Genomic DNA, 23,710 nt, shown 5'->3' with positions numbered 1-23,710 from the left:
GGGCTGATCCCAACCCAATTCCAGGGACATGCCACCCTTCTTGCCCGCAAAACATCCCAGGTTGTGGGCCTGACATTGGTCTGAATTTCGGCTTCAGGCTCTGCTAGTGTCTGTGTGAAAGGCAAGTGAGCAACTTTCTCATGTTAGCCTGAGAAATCTAAAGGAGGAATTCAAACAAACCTTGGGAAGTGAGAAACCATCCGCAAGTGGTGTTTTTCCAACGTGTTTACTGGAAAGAAATGTTTACAAAAGGGTGTAGACGCTGAATAACCAATCATGTTCTTTGTACCGAACTACTCTATAAAAGTAGAATTTAGAAGAATAAAGTTTGCTCTCATCTTTACCATCATGGAGAGTTATGTTGTTATTTCTGTGCCGTCCAAAAACCATAACAACATCTGGTGACCTGACGTTTTCGAAGAAGTTCAGCGCAGCTGGGACTGATTCATGCAGCAAAGCTTGAAAATTGCTACCTGCCTCCTCAGAGAGGTAAACGAAATATCTCCACGCTTTTTCTAAAGAATGCTGGTCCTGCTGACCATGGAAAAAGATCAATCCTGCCAAAAGACAGCAGGTTGGACGGCACCCAGCACAGCTGGACTTCAATTTCTAGAAAAGACAGTCGGGCAGAGGTTCCAGAAAAACCTGGGGAACCCCTCTCCTGAGAGAGGACAGCTTGTGCCTTTCCTGACAAGAGCAGCTGGAATTCTTCGCTGCCGACAGCTTGCCCAGCACTCCCCCGACCTTTTTCGGTTCTGTCTGGCCGAGATCAAAGCGAGCGTCTGTAAGCCTCTCCCGGCCGGCAGAGACGGCGCTTCCTTGGCTTTTCCTTCTCCTTTCTTCATACCACGGATGGCTACGCAGCGGTTCCTGCGTTATCACCCACTGCGACTGGCCTGTACCGTGACTTTAAAAGATGCCAGCCCGTCCAAGATACATCTGGTCAGATTCCGACCCAGAGTGTGACACAACGATCCTTTCCTCGTTGGAGTGGCCCAGCATCTGGCCTGCGGACGGGACCGGGATCGAAAACCTTTGATCCCTCTGTATCCTTCTGTGTGTTCAGGGCGAAAAGTTCACTTTATGAGTGTTTTATGCTTTTAACGTTACCTGTGCTTGTTTTTATGATTGCCTGTGTGAGTTTAGGGCTTGTCTTTCTTTGTGTCTCTGTGTTTTAACTTTGTTCTTTTCCCTTGCGCGGGGGTGGGGGGTGCGGTGAGACAGGCATGGCAGCACGGATGCGACCTCCCTGTTTTCTCCCTCTCTCGCTCGGGTTTTCTCCCGCCCTGCTCCAGGGCGCTGCAGCGGCTGCAAAATCTCTCTCTCGCTCGCTTTTCCGTACTCGGCCTCCCTCCCCTCCCCCCAGGCATGCGGGTCGGGGGGGGCACGCAGGTCCCTTCCCCGCGCGGTGCCGCTGAGACGGGCGGCTTGGAGCGGCTTTGCCTCTTCGTTCCCCCCTTCCCCCCAGGGCGGTGAGGGGGGCCGCTGGCTCTCCGCTCGAGACAGGCGGCGGCAGGGCGGCGGCGGGCTGAGCCCCGCCGAGCCCTGCTCCGTTGTCCCCTCCCCGTTTCCCCCCCGGCGGAGGTTTTCTCCCGCCGTGTGCAGTGGCGATGAGAGCAGGGGCCACCGGCCCCTGCCCCGCCGGCACGCACTTCACCACTGTTTTCATTTCCTTCCCGCGTGAATTTGCGCAGCAAGTCGTCATAGGAACGGAGGAGCGGTCTCCTCGCTCCTTTTCCCCCTTCGCCCCGCCATGAGCGGCGGGGTTCACTCCCCCACTCCTTCCCTGCGGGCCGAGCGGTGTTTGTGAATAGGGCATGAGGAACTTGCCGTTCCTCTAGACAGCTCATAATGCTGTAGGAGTTGCTTCGCTTGATTTTTTTTTTTTTAACATAGAAATGGGGGCCACGTTTGTTTGGATTTCCCCCAGCTCCGCGGGGTGGCCCTGGGGCCCTTGAGCCCCCAAAGCCCCACTCAGGGAGGGCCAAATAGCTTCACCGCCTTTGAAGTGAGCAGAAGCTTTTCCTTTTAGAGGGACAGTTGATTTTTGTTTGGGTTTTTTCCCTCCCCCCCTCCCTCAAAACATTTCTTCTCAAGGCGTCTCTGTGAACAGAATTGGAGCCTTAAATGCCTGTTCATAATAGAAGAAAAATGACAAGAAATACAAAAAACAAATAAACAACCTCTGTTGCCTTTCGCAGATAACACAAGAATTATTAATAATTCTACAGTATAACCATCAGTTATGAGTTTTAAGTGTTATCTCAGTTTTTAAGATATTTGATGTGAATTCACTGATATGATAAAGTTATCACAGTTCTACAGCTGGCTGCTGCTGCTGCTGCTTCTTCTTCTCATGTACTTTGCTATTTGTCTATAATTGCCTGTAAGACACGTGTCACCCAAGAATTTTTCCTTGTTTTCTAGCTGTCCATGCTAGTTTTGCATTCATGATTTTCTAAATATTTTCAGATTTCCAGATAAGGTTATCTGAGTTTGTAAGAATGCCTCCTCTGTCCTGACAGTTTGGGATGCAGTTCCAATCCTGGTCACAGACCGTCTCAGGAGCCTGCTGAGCTCAGAGCATCTCTACCCTGACAAATTTAGGAGGTGTCAATTACCATATTAGTTTCTTATTATAAGATTTTTAAGAAGCTTGTTTTTAAAATTGGTGTAAGGGATTCCTCTGCCATTAGAGCTGGGCACTGGCCATGCCTTGGCTCTCTCTGGGTGGGAATTGCCTGTTTGCCCAGATGTTTTAGCAAAAATTGCATGAGTTATTTGACTCAACAATTTGAGCTTTAAATATAATAGCTGAATTGATCTTTGAGGTGAACCTAAAATTCCTGACCGGGAAGGATGAACAGGTTGTCACTGGAAAAGAAGCACTTCAGCTTTTGCAGTTCCTGGGCTGATCTAAATTATTATCAAAAAGATAAGATGCAACAATATAACATTTATGTTATGAACCTGAAGAAAAAGTAATTATGAAACCTGGATGTTGAATTTAGACAATGGAGCCTGACAAGTTTGTTAACTTAAGGAGAAGATGTGCCTGTGTTTTATCATTAGCAGGTTCAGCAGTCGTGTTACCCATCACCTTTGAGGAGTGAAAAGGGACACTGCATAGCCTTTCTGGCTGTCACATAGACTGCAAAGATGACCATGTGGTTGGAAGGTAGGGAGACAACAAAGTCCTGTGTCAGCAGCATGGTTCTGTTTCCGTCGATCTTCCTCGAGTCACTCCCTGCTCCAGACTTCAAGAAGACATCCAGTGATGCTAAGGATCAACATCTTGTCTCAATGGACGTTTTCTTTTCATGTGTTATAATTTTATAGTAGATGTTGTTTTATTTAAGTTTTCCTACATAGATGTAGTTGTATTTTAGGTAATATTTCACGTGCCTTCGGTGTATGTTTTATAATTATTAAGGGCTGTTATTTCACTTTGTGGTTTTTGCCTTTCTGGTCATTGGGATCACATAGATATTTTTGGAGTCAGATATCTTTTTATTGATATTTTTATTAATTTTATTATTCTTATTCTTTCTTTCTAGGTGACATCCTACAGGTATCATGGGCCAATTGAGTGAACAATGGTCCAATCCTGCACATCCTGCAATGGGTCTTTGCCCTTTCAAACATTGCATGCATTTTTGTATTAAAAAAAAAAAAAGGTCAACTCAGGTTGTCCAAATAATTGGAAAATTAAATCAGTTTGCCGTTGCAGGTGTAATGCAAGGACCACCATCCTTTGCTAAAAGGCAGGAAAAGCCCTTGTTATCTGAAAGGATGATTCCTAGAGTGATGGATCTTGACAAATTAGACTGCCATTTTTGAGCAGGCTAATGATGTTTTGGTTTTTTCTGTATTAGAATTAGTAAATAGCTAAGCTTGACACTGGTGCATGGACATGGTTGTGAAGGGTCAACACCAAATGCCACAGAACTTCCCTGACTATTTAAGTCAGTGCCCAATGGAAGTTCTATTTAGTAATTGGTTGATTACTAATGGGACTTCTGGTGTCATGTTTGTCTTTTTTTCTCTTGCAAGGGCCCTGCAGGAGAGGACACAGACACAGACGCTGCCCTCAGCAAAAACTAAAAGGGGGAGATGTGGGCCTGACATTGGTCTGAATTTCGGCTTCAGGCTCTGCTAGTGTCTGTGTGAAAGGCAAGTGAGCAACTTTCTCATGTTAGCCTGAGAAATCTAAAGGAGGAATTCAAACAAACCTTGGGAAGTGAGAAACTATCTGCAGGTGGTGTTTTCCCAACATGTTTACTGGAAAGAAATGTTTACAAAAGGGTGTAGACGCTGAATAACCAATCATGTTCTTTGTACCGAACTACTCTATAAAAGTAGAATTTAGAAGAATAAAGTTTGCTCTCATCTTTACCATCATGGAGAGTTATGTTGTTATTTCTGTGCCGTCCGAAAACCGTAGCAACACCAGGTCACGGCACCAACGCTGGGAAATTCCTGCTTTTCCTGGGAAATTGCCTCTTTTCTGCACAAAGGCTCTGAGGGAGCAGCTGCTGCCGTGCCAGGAATGTTCCGTGCCCAGCTGCCAGCTCTCTATTCCCAGTGCTATCCCCATTGCGGGAGGCAGCTCCTGAGACAAAGGATGCTGGAGCTCCTTTCATCATCCCCCCAAATTCTGGCTCCGGGATCGGAATATCCATCGCCTGCCTCAGAGCTGGTTTATTCTGAGTGCTTCAGAATGAAAAATGCTTTCTCCTCATCCAAATTTCAGTTTTTGTGTCTCTATTGAACCTCCACAATACATTTGCGATTCACGGGACACTCCAATAACTTTGGGAAGCGCTTGGATCTGCTGATCCTAACCCCATGGAACACCTTGGGCTTGGCAACGCTGAAAATCATGCCAGGTTGAAACCATCGTGAGATTTAAATTGGGAAAATAACCAGGTCTGCGAGTCTATGTGCTGCTCCCATCACCCCAGGAATAAGGAGAAGGGAGCTGGGGGAATCAATCCCTCAGGAAAATCAGGATGAGGGCAGCGGCTCCAGTGCTGTTCCCGCCCGCGCTCTGGAAGCTCCTTTGCCATCGGCTCAGGCTCGGCTTAATTTCAGTTGTGAAAAAATATTTATCCTGATACAAAAATAAACCCCCTGCAAATTACAAGTTGTCAGGGATCAGATCCACTCCTATTTGTGTGGGGGAGGAATCGGGAACAGCGGAGACATGAATCATTCCCAGTAATTTGAGTGTTTCCATGACATCAATGGGAACTCGGCCAGCACTCTGTTGAAGTCTGTGAGGTACCAAAGCGGCTCCACAGCCAGCGGGAGATTGACTTTTTTTTAGGATTATGCTCCTTGGAAAAGATTGCATCTCCAGCAGTCACATTTCCCACTGAGCCCGTGGCTCCTGAGCTCCTGAGCGAATTTTGCCTCAGCTGTCGGAAACTGCTTCCTGTGACCTGGAAATCCCTTGGGGACAAAGCTCCCAGTTTGGGGACAACTCAAGGGACGGTTAAAGCCCAGCCCTGGAAGGATGAAATGATCCCCCTTTTCCTCTCCACACCTCATTCCCGGCAGGCCAGGAGGGGGGACACCTTTTCCCTAAACGATCTGTCCCTCAGTCAGGGATTTTTGAATGAACTCTGCTTCCCAGCATCCCATTCCCTGGCACATGCCAAGCATTGGATCCGCAGAGAAGCCACCAGGAGTGGTTCTCTGATCACCCATTTGTGCTGCCACAGAAAAGCTTCTCCCCACTTCCCCCATTCCCCTGGATTCAGCAGGGTAACAATGCCATACTCAGCACTGGAGCCTGGCTTTTTTTCCAGGGCTAGGGAAAGCTCAAGATTCTCCCTTCTTGAGATTTGGATTCGGAAGGGTTCAAAAAAAAAAAAGGATAAAAAAAAAGCCCAAGGAGGGACTGCGCGGCTCCGGCACTGTCACTTCCCGCCGCATCCACTGCAGAATTTTTGAGCCAAGCCTCCGGTCTGAGAATGCGGCAGCCGCTGCGGATATTTTTTGGCACAAAGACAACGGTGGCAGTGCCAAACCCCATGGCTACAACTCCTCCAAAGAGGCAGGAGGGGAGTGTGCCGCACTCTTCCCATGAGGCCCTGCTTTCCAGGAGAAAAGGCCCCCACTGGAATTGTGTGCCGGGGGAGTTGGGGAGACAGGATGGGGAAAGAAAGGGAGAAAGGGAGAAGAGGCTGGCATGGAGGGAGAGTCCTGGCAGGGTTGGGAAAAGGTGCCGCTCCTTCCCAGCCCTGCCGAGGCTCGGGGAACAAAGCTCAGTGGCTGGAGCTGCTTGGCACAGGGGAGAACTTGGGTCAGGAAAAGCTCAGGAAATATCAGGATATTCACACAATGCCAATTACAGCACAGACAAAGGAACCACTCTACGCAGCTCCTGTTTTCCTGGCAAACATGGAATTCCAGCTCCCTCCAGAAAAAAATTCCCTCTCTGTTCCAAAACGTGCCCTTTGTGTTTTATCAAGTGGCCACAAATGCATCCCGAAAGAAGCTGCTGGAGGAGTTGGGGAAATTATTTAGGAAATCTCAGAGACTTCCAAAGGATAAACGGGACTCATCCCGTTCGCCCTCTCCTTCTCCCTGCCTTGGAGAAAGGCTGGGGCTGGGAAGCAGAGGAGAGGGATGAGGCCACTGAGGAGAGGAAGTGAAATCATTTCTGTAAATTATCTGAACTCAATATTTCCTCAGATTTCATGCTGAAACATTTTTTGAAGGGGCTCATCCAACCGGAATATTTTAATTCTGGTTTTTGACGTCCCATATTTGGGTTTGGGGCTGTCTTAGACGGAGGAAAATGTTGCTGGGGAGAACAGAAATTATTGGGAATTGGAATTTGAATAGTTCTACGCTTCCAGCTGTAATTTGGCTTCAATCTATTATTTTATTCCTGGATTTTTTTGGTAATTAAGGATTGTCCAATGGGAAGCGAAGCCGTCACTCTCCCCCTGACAGACAAATGAAACGACAAAAGAAATGACAAATTTAATGAGAGATTAAAGGAGAATTCTCAAACTCAGCCAGGAACAGGGAGCAGGTTTGGGATCAACTTCAGAGCGAGAGAACGGGTTGAAATTCCCAAATCCCAATTAATGAGCAATGGGAATTTCTGTTGCCGGGGGACACACTCAGACACTTGAACTTGGCCTCAATCCTGAATTTCGGCATCCCAAATTCTCTTCCAGATGGGTTGCAGGAGAAAGGGAGGATGGAAGAGCTCCGAACCCGGATCTGCCAGCCCCGGGATGGATCATCCTTTAAAAAATGGGGTTTTTTGTTCCCTTACAGATCCAAAATTGCCTCATTTCAGCTGAGAAATCCAGCTCAAATTTGTGGGGAATTCCAGATTATCCAAGGAAAACCTCCTGGAAAGAAATGAGGATTTTCTTCTGTCTATGTAATGCCTGTGAGCACCTCGCTGGTGGAAAAATACATCTGTAAAAATATAAAATATTTATTTCTGTATGTCCTGTTGGGCACCTTCCTGAGGTTTTTTCTTAGGAAAAACAGGATTAAAAACCTCCTGCCCACCTAATGAGCAGAGGAGCCAGCAGAGCACTCCTGAATTTTTGCAGAACTTCGGAATATTCTGTTCTTTCGAAAAGAAAGGGAAAAAGGAGGAAATTAAAAAAGAGAGGGGAGATTAAAAAAAAGAAGGGAACACAAAAAGGGAACGAAACCTGGGAAATGAAGGGGAATTTTGGGATGGCAGGAGCAGATCCCTGGCACCGGGAGCAGCTGGCAGGAGCTCATCCCTTTGTGCTGCGCTCGCCATTGCTGTGGCTGCTGTGGGCATGGGCGCAGGCACAAGGAGCCATAGGCACTGTCCCCACGGAGCCCAGGAGCTGGGGGAGCCGGGCTCAGCTAAGCCGGGCTCAGCCCAGCCCTGCTGGTTTGGAGGTGCCCACAGTATTCCAAATTCTGTCCCTTGGGAATGTTTTCCATCACAAAGGAGCTCGTCCCTGGAAATGGAAGTGTGGTGCTGCTTTGTGCTCCATGGCAAGGCCAGACAACAAAAGCAGGAGAAATCCAGGGATTTTAGGTCAGGAAATGGGACATGCCTGATCCACAAAGCTCGAGGGAAAATATTCATCCCAAGAATTCCAAGGGAAATTCCAACACAAGGGGCATGAGATGTTTCTGCTGGGAACGAGGCAGGAAATGGGGATGGGAATGGATCAGGAGGAATCAGCTCCCAGCAGTGCCAAGGGAATGAAATCTGGGAATAAAACTCTGGAGCTTGACCAGCGGAAGCCAAACTTGGGGTGGAAGTGGGGCTGTAAACGGGAGAGGTTAATTCCCAAATATCCGGAAAGCCCTTCCTGGCACACGCTGCATCCAGGAATCCCACCTGAGATCCCTGCGGAGCTCAGGGAAGGGATGGGATCCACCCCCAGGAGCCCTTTGGGGAACATTCCTCGCTCCGGGAAAATTCCCCAGGGATCTTTTCCATCCTTGAAAAAAGGGAAAAGATGAAGGGAAGTTGCCCCGTGTCCCACCGTTCTATAGGCAGCACCACAATCCAGGGATTAATAAGACGGGTATCAAATCCAGGCGCTAATTGCGAGCAGAATAATAAACTTCCCTAATTCAATTAGGGATTTATTGGAACAAAAAGCCTGTTTCTTCCCAGGCTGACAGGAGAATATGGATATTTAATGAGGGGAGGAAGCTGCAAATTCCTCAGAACCATGGGATGCTCCTGGCGCCTGAGGTCACACAGAGATGCCGTGATGGGAAGAACAATTTGGGGAGACAATTCCTGCTTTGGAGCCATTCCATCGACATCTTTTCCTCTCGGATAGGGTGGAATTTCAGGCTCTGGGAGAGAAAGAGTGAACAGCCTGGAAATATTGTTGGGAGAGCAGCAAGAACTCCAAGGAAAACCACTGATCGTGTCTCAGCCCTCTTGTCCTTGGAATATAACAATAGGGCAAGAGGGGCTGGGGAGGGAAAAGGAAAATGGAATGGAAGGGAAATTCAAGGCATTGGTGAATGCCAGAAGATTAAAATGATGAAGGGAACATGATTCCCACAAAAATCAAAGATAAGAACACGCTGTAATTGCACTCCAGCCCCAAGGAATACTGAGGGATGGGATGAATCCGGGTTTATCCCAAGCAGGGTTTGAAATGGGAACCCCACAGCGATCCCTCCTTGTTTGTGCACATCTTGATTGTGGAGCTGGAAACCTGGGAATTCACTGGGATCTCACCAAACCCAGGGTGAGGAGGATCCCAAGGGAGGAGGAAGCTCCAGACAGTGCCCAGAACCCATCCTGGACATGGATAAAGAGATCCAGAGCCTATGGAGCAGGCTTGGGATCAACCAACACAACATCCAGGAACGTTCTTTCCCACACAGAGGAATTGGGATGGGACAGGAGCAGAGAGCTCAGAGACCCTTTCTCCTGGGACATTCCAAGGCCAGTGGTTAGAATGAGTGATCCTTAGGGAATCATTCCCAGATTCCAGGGTTCTGTGGCACCTGGAATGGCCACCACTCCTTGGTATGCTTCATCCAGGAGATATTCCGAAAAAACTCCAACCAATCTTTCCACAAAAATTAAAGCTCTGTTACTGATTCCTACCCAAGTTCTGTTGATTCCATATATTCCCCATCCTATAAGATTCCCCTTTGAAATATTGATTTTGGTTCTCATTTTGAATGGAAAAAGAAACAAAGTTGGGATCCTTTGGATCTTTTAACAACAAATTCCAAGGTTGCCAGAAGGGCAAACAGCAGGAATGATGTGGCTAATGCCCAAAACAACGCAATTCCCAATTATCACCCATCAACGATTCCAGGAGAACAGGAGAACCAACACTTCCCAAATAATTTGGGATCTTTTTTGGGCTGAGAATGCACACAAACTCCCAACAGTGGCACAATGCCTCTGGAACAAGGAGAGGGACTTGGGACAGCACCCAGTGAATGGCTTTGGGGAAGGAATTCCTGGCTGGGAGGGGCTGGGATGGAATTCCCAGAGCAGCTGTGGCTGCCCCTGGACCCCTGGAAGTGTCCAAGGCCAGGTTGGAATAACTGGGCTGGTGGGAGGTGTCCCTGTCATGGCAGGGGGGGGGGCTGATCCTTAAATCCCTTGTGGCCCAAAGCATTCCAAGATTACCTGAATCCCCAAGGGGACACCTCCACTGCCTCTCCCAACAACCACACACTCCATGGGAATTCCTTATCCTGCCCCATCCATGGGACTTTTTTTTTTCCCTTAGAGATCCAAAATTGCCTCATTTCAGCTGGGAAATCCATCTAGAATTTGTGGGGAATTCCCGAGTATCCAAGGAAAACCTCCTGGAAAGAAATGAGGATTTTTTCGTGTCCTGGATGGTTTTCCATCCATGGAAACCACTGCCTCTACCCTCCCATCCCATTTTTACTGCGGAACACCCAGAGTTTTTGCAGTATCCCTGAATTCCCATGAATTTCCAGCCAGAGCGGGAATGCCGAGGCTTTCTCCCTCCCGAGCCTTGGCACAATCTGTTCGGAGCGGGCCGATTTAAACGGATCTAATGTGCAGCCTGCCAGGGTCAGTGCCAGGGATAATGCCCGGGAAAATTCCCTGCCATCTAGGTCACCCTCTCCGGGGGAATCAGGCTCCTGTTCCCGTCTCCGTGTCGATCCTTCATCCCGTGGCCAGGAAGGAGCCGAGCACTGTAAGCACAAATGTGCTTGCAGGCCGATTCATTATATTTGACAAGTTAAATGTTCCATGAGAGACCATATGGCACTGGAGCGGGGCCGGTGCTGCAGCAGGCAGCTCAGAAAATGCAGCACAATTATGAGCTCGGACTGCACTGCCGGCACTACCATGCCACGGGCACTGCCTGCTGGGTTTGCCTCTTCCTGCTGCTCCAGCTGAGCAGCTGGGTCCCTGGAATTGTTGGCCCCCCAAAAATGAGGGGTTAAATAGCACCCCACTCCGGCTCCGGGCATTTCTGTGCCCAGAAATCCGCTAAAGCTGGGATGTTACTGTTAGCACGCATAAAAACAAGGATAACGAGGATAACGAGGATCCTGAAGAGACCTGGGATAGTGGAATGTGTCCCTTCCCACAGAATGGGATTGGAACTGGATGATCCTTGGGATACTTTCCAACCCAAACCATGCCATGACTCCACTCGTAGAGAGCACAAAGGCAGGGCGATTGGAAAGAAGGAAACGGCCCCAAATTCCCATTCCCAAAGGCACCAGGAATGTCACCCTATTCCCAAATCCCCATTCCCAAAGGCACCAGGAATGTCACCCTATTCCCAAATCCCCATTCCCAAAGGCTCCAGGAATGTCATCCCATTCCTAAGTCCCCATTCCCAAATCCCCAGGAATCACAGAATCACTAGGTTGGAAGAGACCTTCAAGATCATTGAGTCCAAGCCATGCCCTAACACCTCAACTAAACCATGGCACTGAGTGCCACATCAACGGCTCCCTCCCCTTCATTTGCATCTGGTGCTTTTAGTGTGTGTGTGTGTTTCTTCCCTGAAAGAGTTGGCAGAGCCGCCGATTTTCCATAATGCAAGCATTTGGGAATTGTGAGCGGAATGAAACTGATCCAATCTCCTGACTGCGACATGAATTTTCATTAATTACAACCTTGTCAGCAAAAGCATTATCAAAGCTGAATATGAAAATGCTAATGAGTTCTCATTTGCATATTTTTCTTTGTTGGAATGTCATTAATTATTACATTTTATGATGATGAATGCAGCTGTCGAAGCTCTCCGATGCATAACTAGCCATCAGAATTCCAGGAACCGATCAGCAGTTTTGAGGGAAAATGGAAAAAAAAACCAGGGAAAAGGGAAATAATCCCCCAAATTTCCCAAAATCCCGCGAAACTTTCCGTGGCCGACGCTCCTCCCATTCCCAGCCCTGTCCGGGAGCAGGAGCACGGGGACGCATTTCTCCTGCCTTCATCTCAAATTATTTGGGTTTTTTTTTCTTTCTTTTTTTTTTTTTTTTTTTCCGTTTCCACAATCGGAGCAGCTCTTAATAAAAAAAAAAAAATCGTTATTCCAGCTTAATTAATGCTACGCTTAATTATAACACCATGATGTCAGCAGTTTTAATTAAGTATTGGCTCGGGGACAAGAGAACTCCTCGCCACAGTAAGAGTCGCTCCGCGCGGGCTGTGCCAGGCGGAGTGGCGGCCCCGGAGCACGCGGGGCGCAGGGCCCGTAGCCGCCGCTGCCGCCCCCGGCCTGGCCCGGGCCGCGTTCCGTGAGCTCCCAGCGGAGCCGCGGCTCCCCGGGAAGGCAGCGGATCCCGCGGCAGCCACTGGGAAGGCAGGGCTGCGGTTGGAACAAACAGGAGGAGCGAGAGCAGATGGGCCCATTCCACATGGCCAAGCCAATCAATCACAGCTGAAGGGCCCAGGTGCGGCGCAGCCGCGCGGCAACGCCCCATTTCACAGTCTGTCACACACAGCCGCTCGGCCCGCCAGCACTGACCCCGCTGCCAGGGCCGCCCGGCCCGCCATGGCACAACATGGCCCGGCCCGCAGCACCGAATGACGCAGCTCCCATTCCATTCCATTCCATTCCATTCCATTCCATTCCATTCCATTCCATTCCATTCCATTCCATTCCATTCCATTCCCTGTGATGCTCCAAGGTTTTCCTCAAGGCTGGGAGCAGATCCCAGCTCCGGCAGGGCTGTGCAGTGTGAAGCTCATCCCGTGCCACCCCTGTCATGGGCACAGCCACCTTCATTGTCCCAGCTCCCATCCAGCCTGGCCTTGGACACTGCCAGGGATCCAGGGGCAGCCACAGCTGCTCTGGGCACTCTGTGCCAGGGCCTCCCACCCTCACAACTACCAATTCCTTCCCAATATCTCATCCATCCCTGTATTCTGGCAGTGGGAAACCTTTCCCTGTGTCCATCCCCTGTCCCCAGTCCCTCTCCAGCTCTCCTGGAGCCCCTTCAGGCCCTGAGGTCTCCCATGATCCTTCCCTTCTGTGGGATGGACCTGCTCCTCATCCAGACACTCCAGAAAGCAAAACTAAAGCTTCCCAAGTTGAAAGAATTCCCCATTTTCCCCTGGAGTTTGCCAGTCCTTTGGAAGCTGCCCAAACTGCAACAGCTGCTGCATTAATAATATAAAGAAAAAATGGAATATCTGAGAGGATTCGAGGAAGACATAAAGGCACTGAGATGAAAATTCCAGCTCTTCCCACCAGACTCACTGTGAATCACCTGATTTTCCAGGAAAGGCTGCGAGTTGCTTTTGTCCCACTCACCTGGCCAGAGGTGTTGCCCGAGACTGATTTTCCACACATTTGCATGGATAAACTCTCCCATTATTTTTTTTTTTTTGGCTCCAAAGGAATGGCGGTACAAAAAGCAGATGTGAGTGCGGCTCCTTTCAAAGGAAATTTTCCAAAGCCCAGCCAGATTCCAGCTCCAGATCAAAGGCACTCAAACGTCCATCTCCTCCCCCTTCCCAGATAATTACCGGGATTTGAAGTCCTTTGTATGAGGTACGAGGTACAGCTGGAAATGGGTGCTGTGGTCCCTGTGCTCCTCTGCCTCACCCTCCCAGGGATGGGAATGATCTCCCTTTCCCTCCCAAGCTGGAGAGGAGTGTCCCAGGGATTTGGGCAGGGCTGGCCCGGGGAGAAGCAATGCCACAGCCAAAAGAGGTCAGGGGAGGCTGCGAGGTGCCAAAGCTGGGAAAACTCCATGGGTTTCCAAAAGGAGAAGGCCAGAGGCACAAGAACACATGGGAGAGATGCGAAGGCTCTGGAGCCAGGCTGAGAGTCTGAGCCTGGCACAGCTGTGGCTGCCCCTGGATCCCTGGCAGTGCCCAGGGCCAGGCTGGAATAACCTGGGATGTGAAAGTGTCCCTGCCATGTCTGGGATGATTCTTAAGATGCCTCCCCACCCAAAGTGTTCCATGATTCTGTGACTCCTCTCTGAAGGAAGGAGTTTTCCAAGTGTGTATTCCTGTGGGATTGCACAGGAATCACATCCAGACCTCCCCGAGTTCATGATCAGTGAATCACCACTGCAGACGGGAACAAAATCCTGCACTATCCAGCTCCACCCATCCATAGGAGACAGAATTATCCCTAAGGAACAGAGATCTGGGCTCCTGCACCTCCTCACCGAGATTTATTCCAGTTCTGCCCTGGGTTCTCCTGACCTTGAGCAGTCACAGTTTTACAATCCTTCAGTTAGGAAAACCCCACTGGGATCTGCCTGTGCTCATCCCATGGAGAGAGGGCAGGAATTTCCTTTAAAAGAGCAACACCCAAGCGTGAAAGGGCAACTAAAGGATATCTTCAGGAAGGAGGAAGCTGGAAAGGAGGAATGTGCTCCATATTCCTTTGTCTGCTCTGCCTAGTTCCTCCCATCCTGAGTTTTCTCCTTTCCTGACTCCTCTGTCCTTCATTATCCTCTTTCCTGTTGTTATGCTCCGAACTGGCAAAAATTCCCAACTGCACAGGCATGAAAACTGGCCCAAATTCCAAATATAAGCCCCAATGTAGGCCAGGGTATATCTGGCAAACACAAATCCTTGCCAGATTTACACAGCTCTAATAATAAGGTGATGAAGACCGCGGCAGGATTACGGATGCAGCCTCCCTCATCCCCACCAAGTGCCAAAAGACTTTCCTTTGACTTTGATTCAACCTTTCCACATGCATCTCACCTCGTTAACTCCAGGAGGTAGCCAGGGGAGGGAAAGGAAACCCCCAAAAGAGCAACCAAAGGTCTTCCAGCCTTGGGGAGCTTGGGATGGGCTGGTTCCCATCAGAGCTCGGATCCGGCGCTCTCCCTCAAACAGGACCACGAGCCCACAGAGCATGTGAACCACTCCCAGTATTCCTGAGGGATTTCCAGCCCCAGCAGAGTCCAGGGTCCCATTCTGCTCTGTTCCACTGCCAGACAAGCAGGTTCCCATTGCCCTCTATCCCTCCTGATCCATGGGAAAAGTGCTTTGGTCATGTTTAAAGCTTCCCGAGCTCCCTCATTTCTACCTTGATCCGTGTCTGGCTGGATCCGCCTGTGCCACACTCACAGTTGTGGATATCCCATCCCTGGAAGTGCTCCAGGCCAGGCTGGAGAACCTGGGATAGTGGAAGGTGTCCCTGCTCATTGCAGGGCCTGCACTGGGATGATCCCTGAAATCTCTTCCAGTCTGTTTTAGGATTCTGTGGTTCACCTGGAATAATCTCATGCCCTCTCCCTGATCCGCCAGCTCTCTCTGAATACTTCCCCCAGCACATCTTCCCTTTTCTCCCCTTCTCCTTCTGCTCTCCCTCTTCCACTTAGGAACTCTTTCACTCCGGACCTTAACACAGAGCTGATGGTTGATTAAAGTTGATGGTTGATCTCAAAGCCCTTTTCCAATCTCAACAATTCCATAATTCCATCTAGAAAGCGTTATCAAAAAAGTTGTGGGATTGGAAGGGATCATCTTTAAGATCCCTTCCAATCCCAATTCTACAAAAATTAAATTCTAGAAATAGCAAATGTTTAGGGTTTTTAGATTTGGCCAGAACCACGGCCAAGGCAAGTCCCACGTCAAGGGAACCCTCTAGCAAAGCTGGATTTTATATTCCCTCTTTTCAAGTGTAGCTTGTTGCCCTCATTTTGTCTCCTCAGCAAATGCCATGACATGCTGGAGGAAGAATGTGGCCCTGGAGGAGGGAGAAGCAGCGCTTTAAAGGCCACTCCTTCCCAAGCCTCTCCAGGTGTGCACTACATGAGCTGGCCCCGGGACTGCAATTCTGGGCAGCGATGACAGCTCTGCACAACGGGATCAAAACCAGCCCACATGCAACCAAATATCAAAGCCAGGCCAAGAAGCCTTCTGCTAGGCAAGGAGAGGGAGCAAATCCAGCACATCCCAGAGGGAAGGACGGGATGGTGAAGTGGGGCTGCACAGCATATCCTGATGATCCCAGCTTCCCTTGGGATGGGGGCACCAGGAGAACTCCCGGCCTGACCTAAACCCCACACACTCAGCTGGTGGAGGCCAAGAGCTCTGGGCTGATCCGGCTCCGCTCAAACAATCCTACCCTGAATTCCAGGGGAATTTCCCAGCCATGGCTGCGATGGCTCTAGATCCAGTCTCCCACTCCTTGTCAGAAAACAGATTTGTAATGAGTCAGAGTCCCACACCAAACAAGTCCATGAAATCCTTCGGGAACAAACACTGCCCGCAGGGTTAACCCTGTGGAAGCTGAGGGCGCTGCGGATGGACAAGAGGTGGATGGTTGGATGTTTTTCCCTGTAAACATGACATGGACCTTTCTTTCTTTATTGAGCAATTCTGGGACGTCTCCTCTCTGTTTTAATCTATCCACTGATGTTCTCACCCACCGTGTGATCACCCAGTCTGGAATAATCCCTATTTCCTTCCATATTTCTTGCCTCTCTCCTGGGAAATTTAGAGCCGATTCCAGCATCTGTTCTCCGTCCTCTTTTGTGAACACTGAGGTGAAAAATCAATTTATTTTTTAGCAGTGTCTACCTCATCTGTCAATAAATTCCCCTTTCCAGCTCTAAGAGGTCCTAAAATTCCCCATCCTGGCCTCCTCCTCTTTCCGCATCACAATAAATCCGTCGTGATTGTTTATCTTCACCTCGGGCCTGCTCTCACTTTTCCCTTGGCTTTCCCTCCCCGAATACAGCTTTTTCCAACTTTTATTCCCCACTTCCTCCTTGCCTTTCGTTTTAAATCCAACCCCCTTTTCCCACATAATTCCCACAAACACAAAGAGAAATACAAACACATACAATGGCAAAATTGGAATCTTCTGTCCTTCTAGTTTCTTCCTCCCTACATTTAATCACCATGTTCGCTTCCCAGAAGATCCCTCTTTTTCAGCACTAGGGAGTATTTAGCCTGCAGCTGCACAGGAAAAGTTTGCAGGCTAAAGGACTAAATGGGAATACTCTGATTTCAGTTAGAAAGGAATATAATCTAATTAAAGTCCTGCTGGTTCCTGTTAAGTCCGTGCTCCAGAGCTTTTTATTTCACATGGTCCTGGGATCAAAGCCCAGCCCCAGTCCCGGCTGCCTCTTCTGATGTGAGAACTGGTGCTGCCCTCAGTTCCGACCATATGGCCACAGGGATCTGTTGGCATGAGGCTGGGGAGAATTCCTGTGCCCTCCTGTCCCTGGAGCTGCTTCCCCTTCAATGTGATCTCCTCTGAGCCTCCGACCTAAGGCACGGCAGCCACAGCAGCCATGGGAAAAGCACTTCCTGAAAAAGCCGCTGGGCTGGAATGAAAAGCTCAGCTCCAAAAATCCCAAGGATTTTCTGCATCTTCCTAGAGAAGGGAAGGCTCACCTTTTGTCCTGGATGGAGAGGGAAAAGCCTGGAGGGAATGCAGGCAGCTGGGCGTTTTAAGCACGTCCGGCAGTGTGGCTCAGCCCTCCCGGCCTGGCACTGGCAGCTCCGGCTCTTTTTCCAGCACAGTCCAGCCAAAGCTCCCCCCAAAAGTTGATTTTATTTATCTAACTCCTCCTTTAATTCCCCATCTCTCCACACTGGGAAGTTCAGACTTCAGGGCCAGGCTGAGAATGCTTATTAATTAAACTCGGCTTTGTTGGACACTCTGGGCTTTAACTAAGAGCATAACAAACCCTTTGTTTTTCCCTGCTTAACAGAGCATGACTGCCTATGGAAATGACCCACTAATTCACCAAATTTGTTTTGTTTCCCAGATTTTCCCACATGTCCATTTTCTGCTGTAATGCAAATCTCCGCCCGCAGCCAGTCATGTCCCCCTGAAGAGTGGCGGGACCTTGGGGTGATGCAGTCATTAAGGGGTTGCAGCCACTTGAGCCAGAAAACTTCAGCCAGAAAGCCACCAAAAGCAGGAATTAATTCTTAAACCCTTCTTTTTTGGGAGTGGTTTTAATTTGATTTGAATTTCTTTGTGTTGTTTGGGGGTTTTTTAATGATTATTTTGAATCATGGAATGGCTTTCTGTTGGAAGGGATTTTAAAATTCATCTTATTCCAACGCCCTGCCACGGGCAAGGAGCAGGGACACTTTCCACTTCTCAAAACCAATATATCTACAAATTGACTTTTTCCCTGTCCTCTGAATATTTTCAGAAAGTCACTTCCAGGTTTCTCCAAATACCCAAACAGTTGGGAGCTCAAAATTCCCTCTGCCTCCAACCTCAGCTCAGCTGGAGAACAGCAACAAAAGCCTCTTGGAAAGCTGAGCTCCAATAATCCCTGGAAAAGGCAAGAGCTTGTTAACCTCGGGATTTTATTGGAAAAGCTGCCGGATAAAGATCCGGGAGATAGAAATTGGAGACTGGATTTTTAATGGGATTTTCCCATTAAATGGAGCATTGGAGCCTGGAAATCAGGGCCTGGATCTCTGCAAAGGAGGTTGGGATTATGGGCAGGATTTTTGGATTATGGACAGGAGCCTGGAATTATGGGCAGGAGCCTGGGATTATGGGCAGGGCATGCTCCTTCTGCCTCCAGAGATGACAATTCCAGGTTGTCACACAAAAGAACTCCTTCAAAATGCTTGGAGTTGTTTAAGTACAAATCCCAAGGAATGTAAACTTGCCTGCAAAGTCTGTAGGACAAACTCATATTTCAAGGCTCCTCTCCTGCACATGAATAGCCACAGTGGACAGTTTCTATTTATACATCTGCTGCTGCTCCAAAGAAATGGAGATGTCCTTGTCATTTCTTTTCTCCAGGACTGCACTTGAATGCTGAGCTCGGAATCCTGACTGGCAGCACTTACAAATCCATTAACTCTTAATTGGGAAGGGTAATTTTTACATCTCTGGCTTTGTGGCTCCTACAAAGCATTTCTAGGCATCTTTAAAGGCTCTGCTTGACAGGAAATCATGTGGGCTTTGGGTTTGGAATATCTCCAAAGATGGAGAGCCCCTGGAAATGTCCAAAGCCAGGCTGGACAGGGCTTGGAGCAGCCTGGGATAGTGGAAGGTGTCCCTGTGTCCCTGCCTGTGGCAGGAATGAGATGATCCTTAAAATCCCTCCCATCCCAAAACATTCCACAACTCCATGACTCAGATGGCAGCACTGTTGGGAAGGATAAAGTAGAAAGGCCTTGTAAATATGATGGTTTAGTTTCTGTGAGTATGAGACCAAACAAGTGAGATGGAAATGAGGGCAGGCTTTAGGGTGTGGGGTACCAAGCCATAAGCTAGTGAACAATGGTGTGCCTAGCTGAAGGCAATCTCTCTTGATTCAACAATAAATACTCTTCTGCTTGCCAAAGGTAATGGGACAGTTCTATTGGCTGTATGTAAATGTTATCTTGTATTAGATTGGTCGGTCCAACACAGACTATTCAACTTGGAAAGATATTTATTGTACGGTATTCAGAACCTCCTTGTCTTTTCCCCTGCTCTTTTTCCCCTCTCTCTTCCCTTTTTCCTGCTCTCTTGGCCTGCTTTAGCTGTGCTCAGCAGCTACAAGCAGGGCCCTCACAATAAACCACATGCTACTACAGTTGCTTTGCTTATAGAGATACTTTGTCGCCGACTCTACGCCACCGAGAAGCTCCTACACAGCACCAGGTTGCTCCAAGCCCCATCCCTAAAATTCCTGGACAGTTTCGGCCCTTTCCCTCCTGGTTCCCCATGTCCCTTTTTCAGCTGCCATAACAGAGGTGGTGTGAAAAGGAATTAATGTTCCCGCTGTGCCAGACACTGAGGGAGAAAATCCCAAATCTGCCAGGCTGAAATGTGATCCCATTTGAGGAAATGTTGAAATTATTCCTGCAGAAGGTTTAAAAAATACAGAGTGGGCTGAGTCAGATCCATAGCATGGAGAATTTCATCCGTGTTATAGGTTGACACAGTTTGGTTTTTAGTTAAAGTAGAAATAGTTCCCTGTCAGGACCTTGGAATTGTTTTGAGACAGGCACCTATCAGAGTTTATTTTTAAATATTGACATATTGTTAGACCATTGAGGAAGCTAGATGCGACTTTGAGGAATACCCACATAAAATTCTGAGGGAGGGCAAGTCAGTCCTTTCCTTCCGGACACAGAACAGATAACATCGAGCCGGGCTGTTCTGTTAGAACGGCCCAGGTCAATCGGCCCTGCCGCTCCCTCCCCTCTTGGCGGGGGAGTCGGCTCAAGCTGGCTGGGCCTCCATGCTCAGGCCAGCCGGGCCCTGCCACTCTCCCTGTTTAGGCGGGGGAGGCGGCCGGAGGCCTGGAGCCAGCTGAGCAGAGCTGGGCCCCTGATAACACCTCTGGGCCCAGCTGGGCCCAGCCTCCCTGATTGCCATTGAGGAGTGGGTAGAGCCTCCTCTCTCCCTCTCCTCCAGTGACTCCTGGGCAGAGAAGAGAAGGGGAGAGAAGCCCAGGTGCTCTAAGGAAGGCCCGGCAAATCACATGACCATCGCAAGTCTGGGCAGATTTAACCCTTTCTGAACAACATGAAGTTTTTGAGGCTTAACTCTTCCTTGAGAGAGAGGAGAGATGGGCAGAGTGAACATAGAGAAGACATAGCATGAAGTCAGATGGAGAGAGAGAGAGTGAAGCACTAATTAGAGGAAAGATGGAGGAGTTGCCTGCTGGCTGAACTTCAGTTAGAGCCATGGAACTGAACTCTATATGTAATTTATCCCTTCAAATCATGAGAAAGATATGCATTTGGGGAGATGATTGTTTATTTGTAGATTTTTGAGCAAAGGTGTTGTGATAAACTGAGTAATACTGCATTAGAATCTGTGATTCTTGTAGTCCCATGAGATGCTTGAACAGAGAGAGATGAGAAGCCTTTGTGCCAGTGAAGAAGTGAAGAGACATCTCTGTTCCCTAAGATGAAGAATCCTTTGCTTCTAGAGTTGTTAATCTTTAAAAGGTGATGCCCCAATATGTCTGAGTTCACATGACCCATGGGAAGCTTGGGAAACTGCTAATGGGAAGAAGGGTCAGAGTGGTAATGGAAGCAGGGTTTTTTACCGGGTGGCTGTTTCTTTCTGTGACAGTTCAAAACCACAAGAAAACTGTTCCAAAATCAGTGGGATCCATGACTCTAAAGAGACTCATCTCCTAAAGAAGTAATGAAAGACTATTTTCCAAATGGTGAAACTGACTGAAAATCACAACTTCTTTCTCTATGTTGCTTCTGAGAGGGTGAACAGTTTGTGGAGAGAGGAGAAATGTCACAGATGACATGAAAAGAACCACACGAGGACACACTGGTGAGCAAAGCAGGAAAAGGGGCAAGTTTATTTACAAAACTCAAATTTAAACATTTCCTATGGGGCCTGTGGATTGGAGGATGGAATTCCACCTCTGAAACCACATTGGTCAAGCCAACTGTCAATCAACTTTCTCCTCCCACCTAGAAATATGTAAACAATGAAAGAGTTAGAAAAACATGGCCATTGTTTATAGTACAAACTGTGAGAAAGTAAAAATTCTGACTCCAATATGAAGAACACTACAGAAGGCTTAGAAAAGTCTTCAAAACCAGAACGACAGGGAAAAGTTTTGAAACTTTCTTTTTTTGTTGTTGTTCTTCCTTTAGTGTGTGTAAATAAATCTATCTTTTTAACCTTTAGGTTGGGCCTGTTTTGCTTTTTTCCTCCTGTCTTGGGTTATGTAACCAAAAAAAGTGTATTCTATTTCATGTGTAGAAAGCAGTTGGGGGATGGTTTCTTTTTCCTTTATCTCTTTTAACTCCAGGGGGGAGGAGGGTGGATGCCTTCTGACAATAGACCAGCTGTTAAAACCAGGTGGGGCAGTGTTTCTTATCTCTTTCATCAACTTTGTCCACCCTCCAGGGGATATCTTCTGTTAATGGGCCATTAAGGCTCACCAATGACATGACACATTACATCATCCCATTGTGAGATGCTCTACCCAGTGGGGAGGAGCCAACCATTCCCTACCTAGATAAAAATGGGGACACAGGGACCCCAGACATCCTCTCTCCCACTGGATTCTCAGATTAAGACTGGACTCATCTCACCACCACTGAACCTGTCTACAGGATCATCTCTACGCCAACAGAACCACATCTGTCACTCCAGGAGGACTTATTTAGACTGCTTCCAACACCCTGGCCGACAGGGTGTCAGGTTGTATTCCTGACTCCATCAAGGTTTCTAGGACTTTTGTTTGTTTGCTTGATTGTTGTTTTTTTTTGTATTACTGCATTTGCATTTTTATTATTCCTACTAAAGAACTGTTATTCCTATTCCCATATTTTTGCCTGAAAACTCCTAATTGCAAAATTATAATAATTTGGAGGGAGGGGGCTTTACATTCTCCATTCCAAGGGAAACTCCAGGTTTCCCTGACAGATACCTGTCTTTCCAAACCAAGACACCTCCCAAAGTCTATCTCACAGAAAGAAAAGAGAGTAAGCACAAAAAACTATCACAAATTTTTTGCGTCAGCCAGGAAAAGTTAAAATTGGCGAACGTGAAACTACTATAATCCTAAATGTTTACAGTTTAGCAATTGAAAGTGAGGCCTTTTAATGCTGTGTTGGGTAAACTTTACTAATCTGCAAAAAATTCCAGTTCTCCTCATAACAGCAACGAAATCAAAGCTGCTGGGATGAAAACCATCAGCTGTGACCATGTTCTGCCTGAGATGGGGAAAATCCCATTTAAAATGGGCATGGGCAGGGAGCAGCCAAGGAACACTGGGTGAAGCTTGGGGTGTTTGGAGCACTTGGAAGCACAAACCTAAATATTCCTGGTCAGCAAAGCGAGGGAGGGGTGGAATTAGGAAAAACCAGCAGCTGTCCCACTATGAGTACAACAAGCACGGCAGAATATTCCCAGAGGAGTTCTAAAGGTCCCCACAGGCATCAGTGGCACCCACAAGCTGCATCTAATGAGACATCCATGGAATCTGCTGCCTTGGAAGGGATCCACAGGGATCATCCAGTGCAACAGGGCAATCCCAACAATCCTACCCTGTTGTCCCAATGCTCCTGGAGATTTCCCTTGCAGGAAAACACTCCACCAAGTTCCATGGGGTTTAAAAGCAAGTTTCTCCTTGCTCGGAGATGATTAAGTGGGATAAAATCATTCCCAGGGAGGACACCTGGGAACAGGAGTGACAGTGATAAACACCACAAGGGGACACAGATTAGTGGTGGCCTTGTCTGGACTCAGGGCTCTCTTTTCCAGCCATAATAATTCCATGATCCTGCACCCATCACTCCCAGTCAGGAGCAAGTCCATCCAAGCCACCAGAACACACCAGTACAAACCAGTTTCAGCGGGAGGACTCTCAGGCTCTGGATCAGAAGGAGGAGGAGGGCAAGGAAAGGGCAGCGTGGCTCTGTCAGTGCCACATCCCAAACACAGGGCCCCTTCCTTGGGAGAGCCCGGAGTGATGCCAGGAGCAGGGAAATGAGGAAATGCATTTGGAATAAGTTGAGTTGGAGCCAGCAGCCTCATGTGAGCACAGAGCCCTGGGCAGCCTCCCTCAGTGCAGGGTTTAGATTCCTCCAAAAATCCCAAATTCTGGCACAACTGGCACACAGCAACGCTCCCACACCATCCTGGAACCTCAGCATCCTGCCTGGGGCTGGGCACAGCTTCCCAGTGCCACTGCCACTGCCATGGCCATTGCCATTCCCACTGCCATTGCTGTGTCCACTGCCACTGCCATTGCCACGGCCACTGCCGTTCCCATTGCCACAGCCATTGCCATTGCCATGACCACGGCCACTGCCACTGCCATTGTC

At 48.4% G+C, this 23,710-nt stretch overlaps 1 protein-coding gene and 1 long non-coding RNA gene across 9 annotated transcripts in view; one reads left to right on the top strand and one right to left on the bottom strand.

Moving 5' to 3' along the window:
* The first annotated feature begins 344 nt into the window (after positions 1-344).
* LOC134565120 (uncharacterized) lies at positions 345-4,401 on the top strand. The gene is made up of 2 exons (XR_010083780.1): positions 345-1,046; positions 2,800-4,401. It is a non-coding gene; the product is annotated as an uncharacterized LOC134565120 (long non-coding RNA).
* Positions 4,402-8,601: 4,200 nt separating this feature from the next.
* LOC134565119 (transcription factor 4-like) overlaps positions 8,602-23,710 on the bottom strand; it is a 66,635-nt gene continuing 51,526 nt past the window's right edge. For 7 of the 8 annotated variants that reach the window (XM_063424527.1, XM_063424522.1, XM_063424526.1 and 4 more), the window contains exon 6: positions 8,602-8,832. In XM_063424527.1, the coding sequence (XP_063280597.1) occupies positions 8,606-8,832 (227 nt within the window). In that variant the 3' untranslated portion in view covers positions 8,602-8,605. Of the gene's footprint in view, positions 8,833-21,201; positions 21,344-23,710 lie in introns of those variants that run through there. The other variant, XM_063424529.1, reaches the window with a different exon arrangement.

The sequence above is a fragment of the Prinia subflava genome (assembly GCF_021018805.1).
Source record: "Prinia subflava isolate CZ2003 ecotype Zambia chromosome W unlocalized genomic scaffold, Cam_Psub_1.2 scaffold_33_NEW, whole genome shotgun sequence".
NCBI lineage: Eukaryota > Metazoa > Chordata > Aves > Passeriformes > Cisticolidae > Prinia > Prinia subflava.
The sequence above is the reverse complement of the archived record's forward strand: the minus strand, read 5'-3'. Positions and strand labels throughout refer to the sequence as shown.